The sequence below is a fragment of the Sphaeramia orbicularis genome, chromosome 2, assembly GCF_902148855.1.
Source record: "Sphaeramia orbicularis chromosome 2, fSphaOr1.1, whole genome shotgun sequence".
Classification (NCBI taxonomy): Eukaryota; Metazoa; Chordata; class Actinopteri; order Kurtiformes; family Apogonidae; genus Sphaeramia; species Sphaeramia orbicularis.
The window spans coordinates 3,461,240-3,476,993 of NC_043958.1; the positions used below are offsets into that span (position 1 = coordinate 3,461,240).

The 15,754-nt window shown below is 37.9% G+C and overlaps 1 protein-coding gene and 1 long non-coding RNA gene across 3 annotated transcripts; one reads left to right on the forward strand and one right to left on the reverse strand.

The window, feature by feature from the left end:
- Positions 1-1,735: 1,735 nt before the first annotated feature.
- On the forward strand, positions 1,736-14,480 carry LOC115432540 (uncharacterized). Of its 2 annotated transcripts, none has more exons than XM_030153431.1 (8): positions 1,736-1,861; positions 2,996-3,065; positions 3,351-3,621; positions 7,310-7,452; positions 8,608-8,663; positions 11,022-11,091; positions 11,377-11,647; positions 13,927-14,480. In XM_030153431.1, exons 2-8 carry the CDS (start codon positions 3,048-3,050, stop codon positions 14,241-14,243), a joined length of 1,146 nt encoding a protein of 381 aa, XP_030009291.1. In that variant the 5' UTR covers positions 1,736-1,861; positions 2,996-3,047; the 3' UTR covers positions 14,244-14,480. The 2 variants fall into 2 exon arrangements, with proteins under 2 accessions (XP_030009291.1, XP_030009302.1); XM_030153442.1 differs by having other exon boundaries at positions 7,316-7,452.
- Positions 5,972-9,535, reverse strand: LOC115433029 (uncharacterized). The gene is made up of 3 exons (XR_003937298.1): positions 9,261-9,535; positions 8,020-8,024; positions 5,972-5,984 (listed from the first exon to the last, which is right to left on the reverse strand). It is a non-coding gene; the product is annotated as an uncharacterized LOC115433029 (long non-coding RNA).
- Positions 14,481-15,754: the final 1,274 nt, after the last annotated feature.

The window sequence follows — 15,754 nt, forward strand, 5'->3', positions numbered from 1 at the left end:
ATAACATTATGTAACTTCTTTCACTCTAAAACATAAACAGAAGGTTTGTATTTGTCATTATCTATAGGTTATTCTGTTATTATTTGACTGGTCTGACCCACTTTAGATCATATTGGTCTGAATGTGGAACCGGACCTTAAACTCCTGGCTCAGGTCTTTACTTGTGTTCATTTCCTGGTGTGTTTGTGCAGAAAACACCTTCCATAAGTCCTGCTTCAAGATGGGCGAGTGTCTGAAACTGGCGATCACTCAGGGTTTGATGGTCAGCTGCTGCAACTGGGACGGATGCAACAAATAAGACGCTAGAGACGTTCTATTACAGCTCCAGACGAAATAAAAGATGGAAAAGGCTGCTTTGTGTCTCTGTTACTGTTCTTAATAGAAACCAACCCAATAAGCTCTACAAACACAAAACATGGCATAGACTGGTACTGACCAGAGTCCATTCATCCATCAGACCTTCACCAACAATGATTTCAGTAAAAAACAGAAACAAAAACAACCAACAGAATCACAGTACAATCAGAACCATAGGGCAAATAATGGAGGTAAAACCAACAAAAAGGCAAGTCAATAAGACTCTAGTACCAGTTAAAACAGTGAAAAGAAAATTCTGATGAAATAAAAATGATGTGTGACATATTAATAGCATACTGCCTTCAACCCCTCAAGAAAAAATTGTTCCAATGTCCCTGTATGTCAGCGTCATGTTCTATCAATAATCTATACCCAGTTGAATGTGTGAGGTTGTCAGGTTCTGTCTTTATGTCAGAGTCCTGTGGTCCTGAAGCAGGAGATCAATCTGCCAGTAGAAGTGGGCGGTACTTTCACTGGAGGAGAACTCAACTAATTCAAAGTATATATATATATATATATATATATATATATATATATATATATATATATATATGTATATGTACATATATATATATATATATATATATATATATATATATATATATATATATATATATATATATATATATATGTATATGTATATATATGTATATATATGAAACTGTATTGTGTGTTCACAAAACTAACTAAAATGTATAAAAATGATGGATAAAATTCCCTTCATTTTCATCTTTGTCAGTGTTGGATTGATATAAAATCGATTTATTTCCCTCAAGCAATTTTAGCTGCTGGCACCATGTGATATTTAACAGTCCATCACTTCTTGTCACTTGTGGTTTCCAGTCGTCTTCTGGTCCCCACTCTACCTGGAAACATGGAGACTAAAGGTGGGAGAAAGCAGCAGAGTCCTGTCTGGGATTTATTTGAATTTGATGGAGAAGAAGAGAAAAGATGTAAATAAACTTAAACTAAACTAAAACTAAACATTTAGAAAATAACCAAAACTAATTAAAAAAAAACTAGCAAACCTGCTCTATAAACTAATTAAAACGAACTGAATTAGAGAAAAGAAAAGTCAAAACTAAATAAAACTAAACTAGAATGAAAAACCCAAAACTATTCTGACCTTGGTCTCAGGAGGATATTCTGAGTGGTTTCCTCTAAGATCCCATTCATGAGGCATAAGGGGTTGGATGAAGATGAAAATGACCTGAATCAAGTTCTATGGCCATCGCAGTCTGCAGAGTTTTTTATTTTTTATTTTTTTAAGAAAAACACACTTCTGTGAAGGTAGTTGGGACGTTCACCAACACAGCCTCTGGATGAGCCAATCTACCGCTTCTGAGCATGCGCCGGCTCTTTGGAAATCTGTCAGTGGGCGTGACTCAACCTGGAGCGCGAGCACTCTTACCTCTCGCGGACTTTGGGTGGATTTGTGGTGAAGCTTTTGGCGGGACTGAAACGAAACGAAAGAAAGGAGAGAAGAGTGAAGTTTAACAGATAGGTGAGACATTTATGTCATATTTTATGTTCTGTCTGTCTTATTTATCTCAGCGCGACTGAATGAAACCGAAAGTGTTAATTCAACTTCGATGTGTTTTGGTAAACCACAGCTGGCACAGTCTAAGGTTATAATATGAGAAAAGTGGCCTTTACACGGACGGAACTTTTTTTGTTGTTGTCTTTGTTTTTTTTTTGGGGGGGGGGGGGGTCCCATGTACTTTTTCAAAAGGCCGTTTCGGTCCCTTCCAATTTTTACGTCTAAAAACAATGTTACACTATAGTAGAAAGAGGCGCGTCAGTCACCAGGGCCACTGCAGCTGCATGGAGCCTGTGTCTGAGCCTCTGATGGAAACACTTCCATACACTCCTGTTGTGTTAAATGGCGGACGAAATATGGACCTACTTCCGGGTTATGGAGGGGCCGGTAGTTCCTACATTGAGTGTAACGCCGTCGGAAACATGATTTTCTGTTTCGCTCTTATTTCCTGTTCAAATAAACTTGATTTAAAATAATGCGCATTTGTTCGGTCTACCAGATTTAACCACGAGGTAGAGCTAAACACAAGTGGAAGAACTATGAAACCAAGAGTAAATGATCTACACATTCTTAACATTTAAATGAACCTTTTATGCATAACAGAACAACTATAATATGCCTGATACTTATTATTAAATAATTTGGTTTCCGGTTTTATATTATTATGAACAAATATAATATGATTTATATGAACACATAATACAATAACACAGGGGTGTCCAACCCTGGTCCTCCAGAGCTACTATCCTGCATATTTTAGATGTATTCCTCTTCCAACACACCTGATTGAAATGATAAATCCATCATCAAGCTCTGCAGAAGCCTGACAATGACTGTCAGTTGTGCTGGAAGAGGAAAGCATCTAAAACATGGATCGTAGCTCTTGAGGACCAGGATTGGACACCCCTGCAATAACCAATATATGTAATATATATTCATACACATACTTATTTATTTATTTATTTATTCATGAGACCCTAGGACACCTTTCCCACTACAGGGGGTCATGTGACTCATGTTGACATCCAGGTGTGTCCACCTGTTGGTGTCAGTGTGGACAGACATAATGTGAGCTCATTGTTGATGATTGGTTCACAGAGCGGAGCAGCAGAGCTCAGAGGTTCCCAGTGATCCACAACATCAGACTCAGATGGACTCCACATTTAAGGTGTGTACATGTCCAACATCTACTGGTCCATCTGTTCTGTCCAATCATCTGCTGCTGGTTTTTCCAATAATGTCCAGTGCTGATGCAGTACAGGTTACTCATGTGGAACTCTTCAGGATGTATTTGTCTTTATATCAAATGAATGACGTTTATATAATCTATGTCTGAAACATTTGGACAGAAGGTTCATTAAACGTGAGGATTATGCTGGTGAACAGGTTAATGATCACATCAGATAACAGACCTGGTTGTTTAAGGTGAACATGTTCTTTTGGATCTTTACAGGAAACACAGATGACGGCACTTAAAGAACATCTGTTTGATACTCTGAAGGATTTGGTTGATGATGACTTTAAAGAGTTCAAGTGGTTCTTGAACAGTGAAAAACCACCCATCCCAGTAAGTCGACTGGAGAACGCAAAGCGAACAGACACAGTGAATCTGATGATCCAGACCTACTACACAGATACTCCAAGAGTCACTGTAAGGGTTCTGAGGAAGATGAAGAAGACTGATCTGGTGAAGAAACTTTCAAAAAACATCCCAATATCTGAAGGTCAGTCTTTAATAAGTAATTAATAAAGTAAGAGGTTCCATATTTCATGACCCTGTGACACATTAAACACAAGGACAGTGGTAATGTTGTTTACATCTGTTCAGACCCAGTAGAATTCTATGAATATTCATATTGTGTCCTGGTAACATTCAAACCCCTCAGAGCATCAGTTTAAAGACCAATTAAATGTGTGAAGGCAGTCATCATCTGGATTTATATAAGTCATTCATCTAAGATGAACTCAACACAGAGTTTAGTCAAACTAAATTACCAGTAAATTCAGACTGAGGATGAAACAGAACTGTGTTGCACAAACAATCTATTTAATTAATGACATTTATTTGATTCTAACCATAGTCATTTTTTAAATGTATTAATTACAAAATACATAAACTCACCCTAAACAAATTAAACAAAGAAATGTGAAAGCGAGTTAAAAATTGTAAAAGACTCAACCGATGTTAGGAACATTATTATTTATTATTATTATTATTATTATGACTAGTGCATTGACCTGTGGGGAACCACGGGTTCTAGGTGTGGTTATTTTAATGCTGGGGAGAGCTGATTAGCTGAGATAATTAATTAATGTGCAGATGGGACTATTCCTCAACTGTACGTATCAGATTAGCCTGTTAAAAATGTCTCAGTTTCTCAGAACTTTGCAGATAAACACACACAGACACTCTGAGACCTTCCAGTATTATGATACAGATTATTATTAGTATTATTATTATTTGGGGGCCAAGCCTGGGAAACGTGTCTGCTTACCAGCGGTGCTAGGAACCCTATTGTTTTTGTTGAAGTTTTTATTTGGGGGCCAAGCCCTCGGGGAAAGCACATGCATTCCACAGCTCCGACGGTGCTGTGGAACCCTATTGTTTTTGTTCAGTCGAAAAATGCTAAAATTATTAATGAATAAATTTCTGTAGCTAGCTAAAAAAAAATATAAACTTTTACATATCTCGGTCAAAGTAAATGTTATCAACACCAAATCTTAGATACTTGGTTGACATGTGACTGTGAGGGTATGAGCTGAATTTGGCAAATGTTGGCCACTAGGGGGCACTGCAAATACGGGAAATTTATATCTCTTAAACGGCGACACTGATTTCTACGAAATTTGGTGGGTATGATGAAGGGCCATTCCTGAGATATGTTGAAGGTGGGTGTGGCTGGATAATGTGGACGTGGCTTATTACAAGACAAACAACATACATTTACTACATATGAACTGTTATGCTGAGGGCTGTGAAATTTCTGTGGACCCTATAGAACAGGACACAGATCTACCATACCAAAAATTGTGGCTGTATTCCACTAGGGGGCGCTATAATGGATGCATATGCATTTTTGCCTCTAACTTCCATATTTTAAATGACACATTCATAAACTTTACATCTTTGTATTCCTTGGATTGAGAGCCCACTTGTGCTGCATATTTCTCTTTTTAAGTCATTACATATGGAAAACATACTTTTTCAAACTCCTGCTACAGTTTGCGCTCCATATGCATCAAACTTTGCACATACTGTCTCCAGACCTGTCTAATCCAAAGTTATCAAAAGAAGTTTGCTGCTCTATAAAATGCGCTAGTTATAAGCAAGCATATTTCTTTGCTAGCTGAAAAACACGTATTGTTGCATATCTTTGTCAAAGTAAACGCTATCAACATCAAACTCAGTTCACTTGTTTCAGTGGTGAACCAGAGGCTCTGTACCAAATTTGGTGCAAATCAGCCAATAGAGGGCGCTATAAACAGAGAAATATCAAGTCACACTAAAGTTGATCAGATTCGCACAAAATTTGGTGAGCATGATGTGGAGTGGCTCCTGAGGCCAGCCATAAAGTTTAGTAATGATTGGTCAACAAGGGTGTAATTTATTACAACAAATCCAAGTCATCACACATTAAGCCTTTTGCTCTAATGATGCATTTGTTCCATTATAGGGAATACAGAGAATACTGCTAAAACTGTTGCTACAGGCTAAACTGCACATGGTAGAGTGGTGCAATTTGGAGGGTTGGTCCAGACCCCTGCATGTAACTCAGACGCAAAAAATTACGTATGTCCACCAGCAGGGGTGCTATAACCAAAGACAATATGTTTTGATCTATATCTCCCACACCGAGTGTTGCACATTGAAAAACCTCAGATCCTCAGATTCCCTGAAGAGGGCTGAATCACACGGGCTTGGTCAAAATTGCGAAAACTGGAAAACCTACTTTTTCAAACTCTTACTTGGGATTTTGTCCAATCAGTGTGACTCTTAGGTTTTTCACTCTTCTCATAGACATTATACTAAGTTATTAAAAGAATTTTGTTCGGTCTAAAAATGCGAAGGTTCTTAATGAATACATTTCTGTAGCTAGCTAAAAAAATGTAAATTACTGCATATCTCAGTCAAAGTAAATGCTATCAATACCAAGTCTTAGATACTTTGTTGGCTGCAGCAGATCCAGAGGTCTAGGGAAAACCTGTGAGGACATAAAGCGCAGAGACTCATGGGAAGAAGGAGAGTCAATAACATGTATTTGCTAGGGCATAAATAGAGAAGAAGAGGAGCAGAGAGGAGGTTAGAGAAGAGGAGGAGCAGAGAAGAGCTCAGTGTGTTCGGATAGCAACAAAACTAAGAGCAGTCTGAGCCACCCTAACGATAAGCTTTATCAAAAAGAAAAGGAAGAACATAACCAATTCATTACCCACGTGTGATGTAGTAATACCCTGTCCAATGGTGTGTTTCTTTACTGGACGATTTTGTGATAACGAATAACAGGAAAAATAGGGAAACACAGATGGTACCAAGCAACCGTCAAACTGAGCATGTTGCATGTTTTGTATGTAAGGAAGTAGGTTTGAATTTGACATTGGTGGGGACACAAAAGTGCTCTAAGGCAGCACTCCGGAAGGTTGATGTTTTTTTTTTTGTGTTTTTTTTACATTTGCAATCATCATTTCACGTCATGTGGAGCTGATCAAATGAGCAAACAATCATAGTCAGAAAAAACAATTCAGTAATTGACATGTTTAGAATGCATATCTGAATATCAAAAGACAAAACAAGAATTTAATGTGTTCTGCGTAGTTATTCTCAAAACTAACATATCCATTATTATTTAACCTCACCTGTGAATTTCTAGCCTCTCTTCCTCTACCTCTCCTTTCTTCTCCTCCTCTACCTCCTCCTTCCTCTTTACTGTCTGTCACCTGACATAAATATGTTGATGCATGACATATGAACAGATTAGCGATACAATGATCATAGAGTTTAATTGTACAGTTATTGCCAAAGCAAAAAGGGCTTTTAGTTTCAATTATTACATGTAATTTATTCCCCCAAAATATGGATAAAATCAAATCTAGAATCACATTTAGAATCTGAGGTTTTATTGTATTTTTCCCACAAATTTTCTTTATTTGTGTTTTTTAAACAGTTGCTCTCTTCCATAGAAATACATGAAAATAAGTAAAAATAACTTTAAAAAAAGTGTACCTGTTTGTTATTAAATAGTGTCTTTTATTGTATTGATAGTGACTACACAGTAGTGGTTGGATATTGATAGGGACGTGTCCCTAGTGTCCCTACCCAATTCTACGCCTCTGTTTGTATGTGTCTTACCTCACTGGACTACTAATGTCCAATCAGTCTCATTTGGTGAGTTTGATGTCTGCTTTGTGTTTGTCAAGTACCAGGTCCATCCACATCAAAGACATACTTGTCTGAGGACTGTAAAGTGGAGTGGGTGGGAGATGATCACATGACTCCTGATGATCCCGAGGAGCGGCTGCGTGTTTGCACCAAGGCACAAGCTGGACCATCTCATTTGGAGGTAAAGTAACATAACAGAGCTGTATAGAGGCAAGAATCTGGCAATATGACACAGAACAATACAGTGCTCTGTGTTGTGAACATAGACCAATGGGTGTCGAACATACGGCCCGTGGGCCAAAACCGGCCCACCAAGGAGTTCAGTCCCTGTCGTGGGATGAATTTATGAAATGCAAAAATTACATTGAAGATATTAACAATCAACAATGTAAAAATCATTTTATTTCAGGTTCCACATTTAAACCAATATGATCTAAAGTGGGTCACACAAGAAAAATAATAGCATCCTAACTTATAAATAATGACATTTACATATTTTTTTCTCTTTTTTTTGTGATGAAAGTAACATTACATGATGAAAATGTTTACATTTGCAAACTATGCTTCCTCAAAAATGGAAATCTAAACAAAAATGAACAATCTGAAATGTCTTTAAAGATAGTGGAATTTAACAATATTCTACCTGTTATTAAATGTTTTTGTATTTGTAGATCCACTGTGATCTTTAAGGTGTAATGCACATGTGTAAATGATAGACTGAGGCACAATATTGTTAAAATTAAAACACTTTTACTTTTTTACATTAAAACCACTCACCACAGATAAAACAAATGTCTTCTATTCAAAACATCAGTGTGAATTGATACATAAATTATTTCTAAGCATGTTTTTATGTTTTTTTTGGGCGGAGATATCAACAGAAATGCAGCAGTTTCTCAAAGTGTATATTTATTTGTCATTTGGAGAGTTTGATGTCTGCTTGGTTTCGTCAAGGACCAGATCCATCCACATCAGAGAAACAAGGGAATAATCTAAACAAAAATGAAGAAGGGATTGGAGTCTGTGGCAGGCCAGTTTTGGCCCATGTGCCGTATGTTTGACACCCCTGATTTAAATGTTCCGCTCCGCATTTTAAATATCATTTTAGTATTAATGGACAAGCAGAAAGAAAAAGAGTACACTTGCATATAACAAAGGTTCGAAATTAATCTGTGACCTGTGTAATGGTTTTGTGGCATGTGCTGTAAATCTGCATTACAATGATGCACACCAATGATTTTAAGATGAAAAGACTATTTCAGTCTAGTTATCCTATTGTATGGGTTGAGGATTGTGAAGTGGGCTGTAACTAACATTGTATATTTGTTAACCTTAGGGTGGGTTCAGCTTTGAACCTGAAGTATCAACCGAGTGTCCAGACCTGTCATACAGGTAACTATGATTGGGTACAACTGTGATATGTTAATTCTATTCAGTTTTCATTTTTATATTCATATTTGATTTGTTCAATATTGATTTGTGTAGGGATACTTTAGGTTACAACTCTAAGGCAGAGATTCACCTATAAATGCTGCAAACAACTGTTGTGTCACTACTGTATGTACTGTTGTGTGTGTTATACTTTTGAGTAGTGGGGTTGACCGCTAAAAGGACTGACTTTAACTTTAAAAACTTAAATTTTGGGGTGAAAGGTTCATGTTAGGTTGGATAGGCTACTTACATGAGTGGTGCTAACTTTACAAGTTCATTCATTCTGAAGTTGTACCGTACTGGTAAGGAGATGGACAATTTACAGTTTTAAGTTTTACTATGATAGGACTGAGGTCCAAGCAGAAAACAGTGGTTAGCTGTGAAGACTGTGTGTCTGCCAAGCTCTGCTCTGATAACACACATAGTACGACATTAACCAGCGGATAGCATAACATAGGTCTGTCTCTCTCTCTCTCACTCACTCACTCACTCACTCACTCACTCACTCACTCACTCACTCACTCACTCACACACACTCACTCACACTCACTCTCACACAAAGTGGTTCTAGATATAGAGTTAGTTGTCCAATGTGAATTAAACAGCAGTGAAAAAATAAGATTATATGTATTAATGTTGTTCTGGCCCTGACCTCTTATTTATGGGGCAGTGAAGGCCCAAACCGAGCCTTATCCCATCACTGTTGAAAGTTCAGCTCATACTTCCTAATGCAGATCCAGTAGTGGATTAATGAGCAGAATTGCATTTTATTTGCATAATACTCAAACAAGTAGTTTCCATCTGAAATTGCATGAAAAGGCACTTTAGGTGCTATAATTGTCTGAAGTTTCATCAGCAGGATCAGCAGGACCAGGGGCCTCATGTATAAAGACTTGCGTGGATTTCATATTGAAACTTGGCGTACGCTTACATCCAGAAAACTCTGTATGCACAAAAAAATCCTGATGAATAAAACTGAGCGTACGCCTGAATCCAAGCACATTTCCTTTATACATCCCAATCAGCGTGGAATTGACTGCAGGTCTGCAGGTGGGATTCCCTCTGGGATTTCCCTCTCTGCATGATCACATGATGTCAAGGTGGATGCGAAGCCGAGGCCAAAACAGGCGGAGGGAGAAAAGAGGATGAACTTAACCCATTTGAGCAAAAAGTCACTGCTACAGTGGGTGACACTGGTCTCACAGGGGAGGGGGTATTTGTGTAACTCGCACATTAGTTCATATTATGGGTCATACAGTTGTCTGTTCACAGCCGAACTAGATAAAGGTTCATGTGTAATCATGTCAGGATATCAAAGAGAAAATCAAAGACTGTGACTCATGTTTAATCACTCAGTTTATTATTTTAAATAGACAGTAAGGCAGAAGACGATGAGACACAGTCTCAGCCTCATGTCACAGACCCACGGAGGCTTCCTGCTACCTCCTTGGTGTAAACCAGGTTGTCCTGTCGAGCCACTCTACCTGTCGAGTTCAGCTACCTAGCACTACTGAGCACACGCACACATGCGCCTGAGCCCTAAGCATAATCGATAGATGTCGCTGTTGATTTAAGCTGCTGGTAGGTTACTTTGATGGAGCAGCTCAACTCGACAGAACACCAGTCCTCCGGTCCGCCACAGCCCGCTGCTGATGCCTGTCCGACCGGCATGGGTCCGTGATTACCCAAGTCACAAGAGGACATTGTGAGGACAATCACTGGCATCAATGAGCGCCTGGACTGTCTTATAAATGTTCTCACAGACATTAACACTACATTAAATGCATTTATCAACCAGTGAATGTTGTCTCCTTGTCTCTGTGGTTGTTGCCGAGCTGAATGTGCTCCCAGGCAGGATTGGAACTGATGGGTCCAAGGTCTGGTTGGTTCTGGTTCTGGTGGGGGGTTGTGCTGCTCTGGCAGTAGGATAGTATGCTAGTGTGTTAATAGTTCATCTGTGTATCTCTGATGTGCACATCAATCGGCAGAATGACCTTTTTCATATTAACTGTTTCCCAGTGTCACCTCTAAGTGTCACCAACGGTTCAGAAGCACTAGAAACGTGCGTACGCCAGCTATGGACCTGGTGTGGAGCACCGCACATTTCCACGGTCATTTCACTCTATAAATCTGAATGTGAGCGTGGAAAAGGGCATAAGCTGCATTTTTGGGCGTACGCACCCTTTATACATGAGGCCCCAGGACACCTCTCCCACTACAGGGAGTCATGTGACTCATGTTGACGTCCAGGTGTGTCCACCTGTTGGTGTCAGTGTGGACAGACATAATGTGAGCTCATTGTTGATGATTGGTTCACAGAGCGGAGCAGCAGAGCTCAGAGGTTCCCAGTGATCCACAACATCAGACTCAGATGGACTCCACATTTAAGGTGTGTACATGTCCAACATCTACTGGTCCATCTGTTCTGTCCAATCATCTGCTGCTGGTTTTTCCAATAATGTCCAATGCTCATGCAGTACAGGTTCTTCATGTGGAACTCTTCAGGATGTTTTTGTCTTTTATATAAAATGAATGATGTTTATATAATCTATGCCTGAAACATTTGGACAGAAGGTTCATTAAACCTGAGGATTATGTTGATGAACAGGTTAATGATCACATCAGATACAGACCTGGTTGTTTAAGGTGAACATGTTCTTTTGGATCTTTACAGGAAACACAGATGGCAGAACTTAAAGAACATCTGTTTGATATTCTGAAGGATTTGGTCGATGATGACTTTAAAGAGTTCAAGTGGTTCTTGAACAGTGAAAAACCACCCATCCCAATAAGTCAACTGGAGAACGCAAAGCGAACAGACACAGTGAATCTGATGATCCAGACCTACTACACAGATACTCCAAGAGTCACTGTAACAATTCTGGAGAAGATGAAGAAGACTGATCTGGTGAAGAAACTTTCAAAAAACATCCCAATATCTGAAGGTCAGTCTTTAATAAGTAATTAATAAAGTAAGAGGTTCCATATTTCATGACCCTGTGACACATTAAACACAAGGACAGTGGTAATATTGTTTACATCTGTTCAGACCCAGTAGAATTCTATGAATATTCATATTGTGTCCTGGTAACATTCAAACCCCTCTGAGCATCAGTTTAAAGACCAGTTAAATGTGTAAAGGCAGTCATCATCTGGATTTATATAAGTCATTCATCTAAGAGGAACTCAACACAGAGTTTAGTCAAACTAAAAACACCAGTAAATTCAGACTGAGGATGAAACAGTACTGTTACACAATCTATTTAATAAATGACATTTATTTGATTCTAACCATAGTCATTTTTTAAAATTTATTAATTACAAAATACATAAACTAACCCAAAACAAATTAAACAAAGAAATGTGAAAGCGAGTTTAAAAACTGTAAAAGACTCAACTGATGTTAGGAACATTATTATTATTATTATTATTATTATCGGGCATTGACATGAGTCCCTCTACCTCTCTCTCCCATTGCTTTGCAATGGGAGAGAGAGGTAGAGAGATATATTTCGTAGTATTTAATGTTCAAAAACATCTCAATGATGCAGCAACTGTAGTCGCTGCTGGCTGATAAACCAACGTGATGTCACGACTCACATAATTATATTTACCACTTTTAATTGGTGTGTTATCTGTAGACATTATAAGCTTTTCTTGTGTTTGTTCACGCAGTGTCAAATCCCATGCCCTGAGGGTTAGGGTTCAGGTTATGTGAACCACAGATCTGGGCACAAATTGACATGTCATCAAATAACACATGAAAGGTAGAAAATGCGTACATACAGGGGTTGGACAAAATAATGGAAACACCTTCCATTGTGGCATCATAGAAGGTGTTTCCATTATTTTGTCCAACCCCTGTATAACACACCAAATGCCATCAGAACTGGCATATAACTTGCTTGTCAGTCATCCTTCACCGCATCAGTCCCTCTTTTTTCACTGCGTTTCTCAATGCCATCACATTTACTGGGCTTTTGAAAGTAACTAAGGAGACTCAGCTGTCTTCACAGTTTGCGCTAGCAAAGTAGCATCTAATTTTGGCTAAAGTTAGCTAAACAACGATTACCCTCAGTATTTTAATCTGTTAAAATGACGGACGGCTTTCAGAATTTTCCGTCATTTAAAAAAAAAAAAATCTGTCAATGACAGAATATTTTCAGTTAATGCGACCTCTGCTGCTACTACTACTACTACTTCTACTACTACTACTACTACTACTACTACTATTACTACTGTTACTACTACTATTACTATTACTACTACTTCTACTACTATCACTTCTACTGTTACTCCTATTACTACTATTTATACTATTACTACTACGATTTCTACACTACTTCTACTACTACCACTTCTACTGTTACTCCTATTACTACTACTATTACTACTACTACTATTACTACTACTTCTACTACTACCACTTCTACTGTTACTCCTATTACTGATAGAATAAACTGATTCAAACTGATTCTCTCTCATACACACACACACACACACACACACACCTCTTCAGTTCTCAGCTGCAGACAGAGTATAGAACACACACAGCTGAAGCTCAGGTGTCAGGTGATCAGCATCAGCTAATGGTGACGTCTGTCAGCCGTCAAACTCTGACACACAGATTGTCCATATAAAGTGAATGGGAGTTCAGAACACAGAATTCCCCTCCAACCATGAAGTCTTTGGCAATGTTGAACCAACATGCCCCCCCAACCCCTTCTCACGATTTCCACATGTGGAAATTGTGACATATATATATAGGTGTATATGTGTGTGTGTCCATGTATCTGTGTATGTATATATGAATGTATAGTTAGCCTCATAGCATAATTGCTAAAGTCATATTTTGGCCAAATTGTGATATCTTTGTAACTTTACTCTTCTAACACTGCAGATCCATTTTTCGTCACTGGTTATGACCTGGAAAAAATAGGACTTAGGCAGTTATGCTATGAAGCTAATGAAGGTATTGTGTTTTTTGCAAGTACCTTAAAAAGGTGACTTTAATAAAGTATGTAGAAATCAAGGAAACCCCCTTTGGAGGGTTAAAAAGGAAACTATGCATTTATGTTAGGTAGGGATTATTGTCCCTTTTCTGTAAACTACAGAAAATATTTGGATCTTTTTGATTAGAAATGGTCAAATTATGCTATTTTTCTATTGGTGGCCCACTTTTTACATAGAATGTGTCATTAAAATCTTTCTTCTCATCCTTCAGATAATGTCTCAAAGTCAAGGAACCGACTGAGGACTCCATTGCAGAATGTCTCACCAAAGAGGAAACTAAAATTAGTTCGGAGAAAATTTGTGAAATGTGTTTCCTCATCTGTTCTTTCTCAGCTTCTGGACAGTCTCTTGGAACATGAGGTTATAAATGATGAAGAAATGGAGGCTGTTCAAACAAAATCCCGAGCTGACGGCGCTCGGGATTTGATTGACAAGACGCTAAAAAAAGGACCAGAGGCCTGTTCACATCTGATCAGTGCTCTCCTTAAGGCAGATGTGTACCTTTCCAGAAGGTTGAAGTTGAGCTGATTCTTAGGGTGTTTTCACATCTGTATGTTTAAACCAAGATATATTTTCTCAAAGATGATGTTTGACCACTGTCCTACCGGGTTTTAATAAGAGCTTTTAATCCAAGTTTAGTACTTTCACCAGGGACGTAGAATTGGGTAGGGACACGTCCCTACCAATATCCAGCCACTACTGTGTAGTCACTATCAGTTCAATAAAAGACACCATTTAATGCCAAACAGATACTTTTTAAAAGTTTTTTTTTTTACTTTTCATGTATTTCTATGGAAAAGAGCAACTGTTTAAAAACAAAGAAAATTTGTGGGAAAAATACAATAAAACCTCAGATTCTAAATGTGATTCTAGATTTGATTTTATCCATATTGTTGGGGAATAAATTACATGTAATAATTGAAAGTAAAAGCCTTTTTTGCTTGGGCAATAACTGTACCATCAAACTCTATGATCATTGTATCCCTAATCTGTTCATATGTCATGCATCAACAGATTTATGTTAGGTGACAGACAGTAAAGAGGAAGGAGGAGGAGAAGAAGGGAGAGGTAGAGGAGGAGAGGCTAGAAATTCACAGGTGAGGTTAAATAATAATGGATATGTTAGTTATGAGAATACCATTGCAGAATGCATTAAATTCTTGTTTTGTCCTTAGATATTCAGATATGCATTCTAAACATGTCAATTACTGAATTGTTTTTTCTGACTGTGATTGTTTGCTTGTTTGATCAGCTCCACATGATGTGAAATTATGATTGCAAATGTAAAAAAAAAAACCCATAAACTTTCAGGAGTGCTGCCTCTGAGCACTTTTGTGTCCCCACCAATGTCAGAATCAAACCAACTCCCTTGATTTTCACCATTGCTGAATGGTTGTTTTTTGTTTGTTTTTTTTATGCTGGCCAAACAAAGCCACTTCTATTCCACAATCATGGAATTTATTTTCTGACATGGTTGTTTTAATACTTGTTGATCCACTGATCCTCTCAATACATGTAAATAATTGGTGTAAAATACAGTTTGTAGTCTATTCAACATTCATTCACCAGTAAAACCCATGGAGTTTGATAGATAACAGTGGATGGACACGCTTGTTCTGTGTTCAGTTAATGATGTATTTGCTGAAAATGTCACTTTTTCTTCAGTTTTCTCTGTTTTGATATAACATTTGAATTTACTCCAAGCTTTAATGAACATCTACATGATCAGTGAATTAAATATAGGAAAATACAAATTGTGATAAATTGCTTTGGAAAGGTTGAATAAGATTAATTTATTAGCTTTAGGTCTGAAAGCGTTGAATCAACATGGCGACTGTTTTTTGACAGTAAAATGTGCTATTGCGCCAAACAAACGCTATAGCAAAGTTGCAGTACATATTTTTACCACTAGATGGAAGTAAAACTCATGATGGAGCTCCAAAAAAAAAAAAAAAAAAACCCACACAAAAGTACTTGTTAAAAATGTTATTCTTACACAAAATAAGGTAAACACTCGGAAATACAACAAGATGTGGAGA

What these genes read in the sequence shown, in the direction of transcription:
- LOC115432540 (XM_030153431.1), top strand. An exon ending in CTGGACCATCTCATTTGGAG is followed by an intron (nt 7,453 to 8,607) that starts GTAAAGTAACAT and finishes TGTTAACCTTAG; the next exon opens with GGTGGGTTCAGCTTTGAACC. An exon ending in AAACATCCCAATATCTGAAG is followed by an intron (nt 11,648 to 13,926) that starts GTCAGTCTTTAA and finishes CTCATCCTTCAG; the next exon opens with ATAATGTCTCAAAGTCAAGG.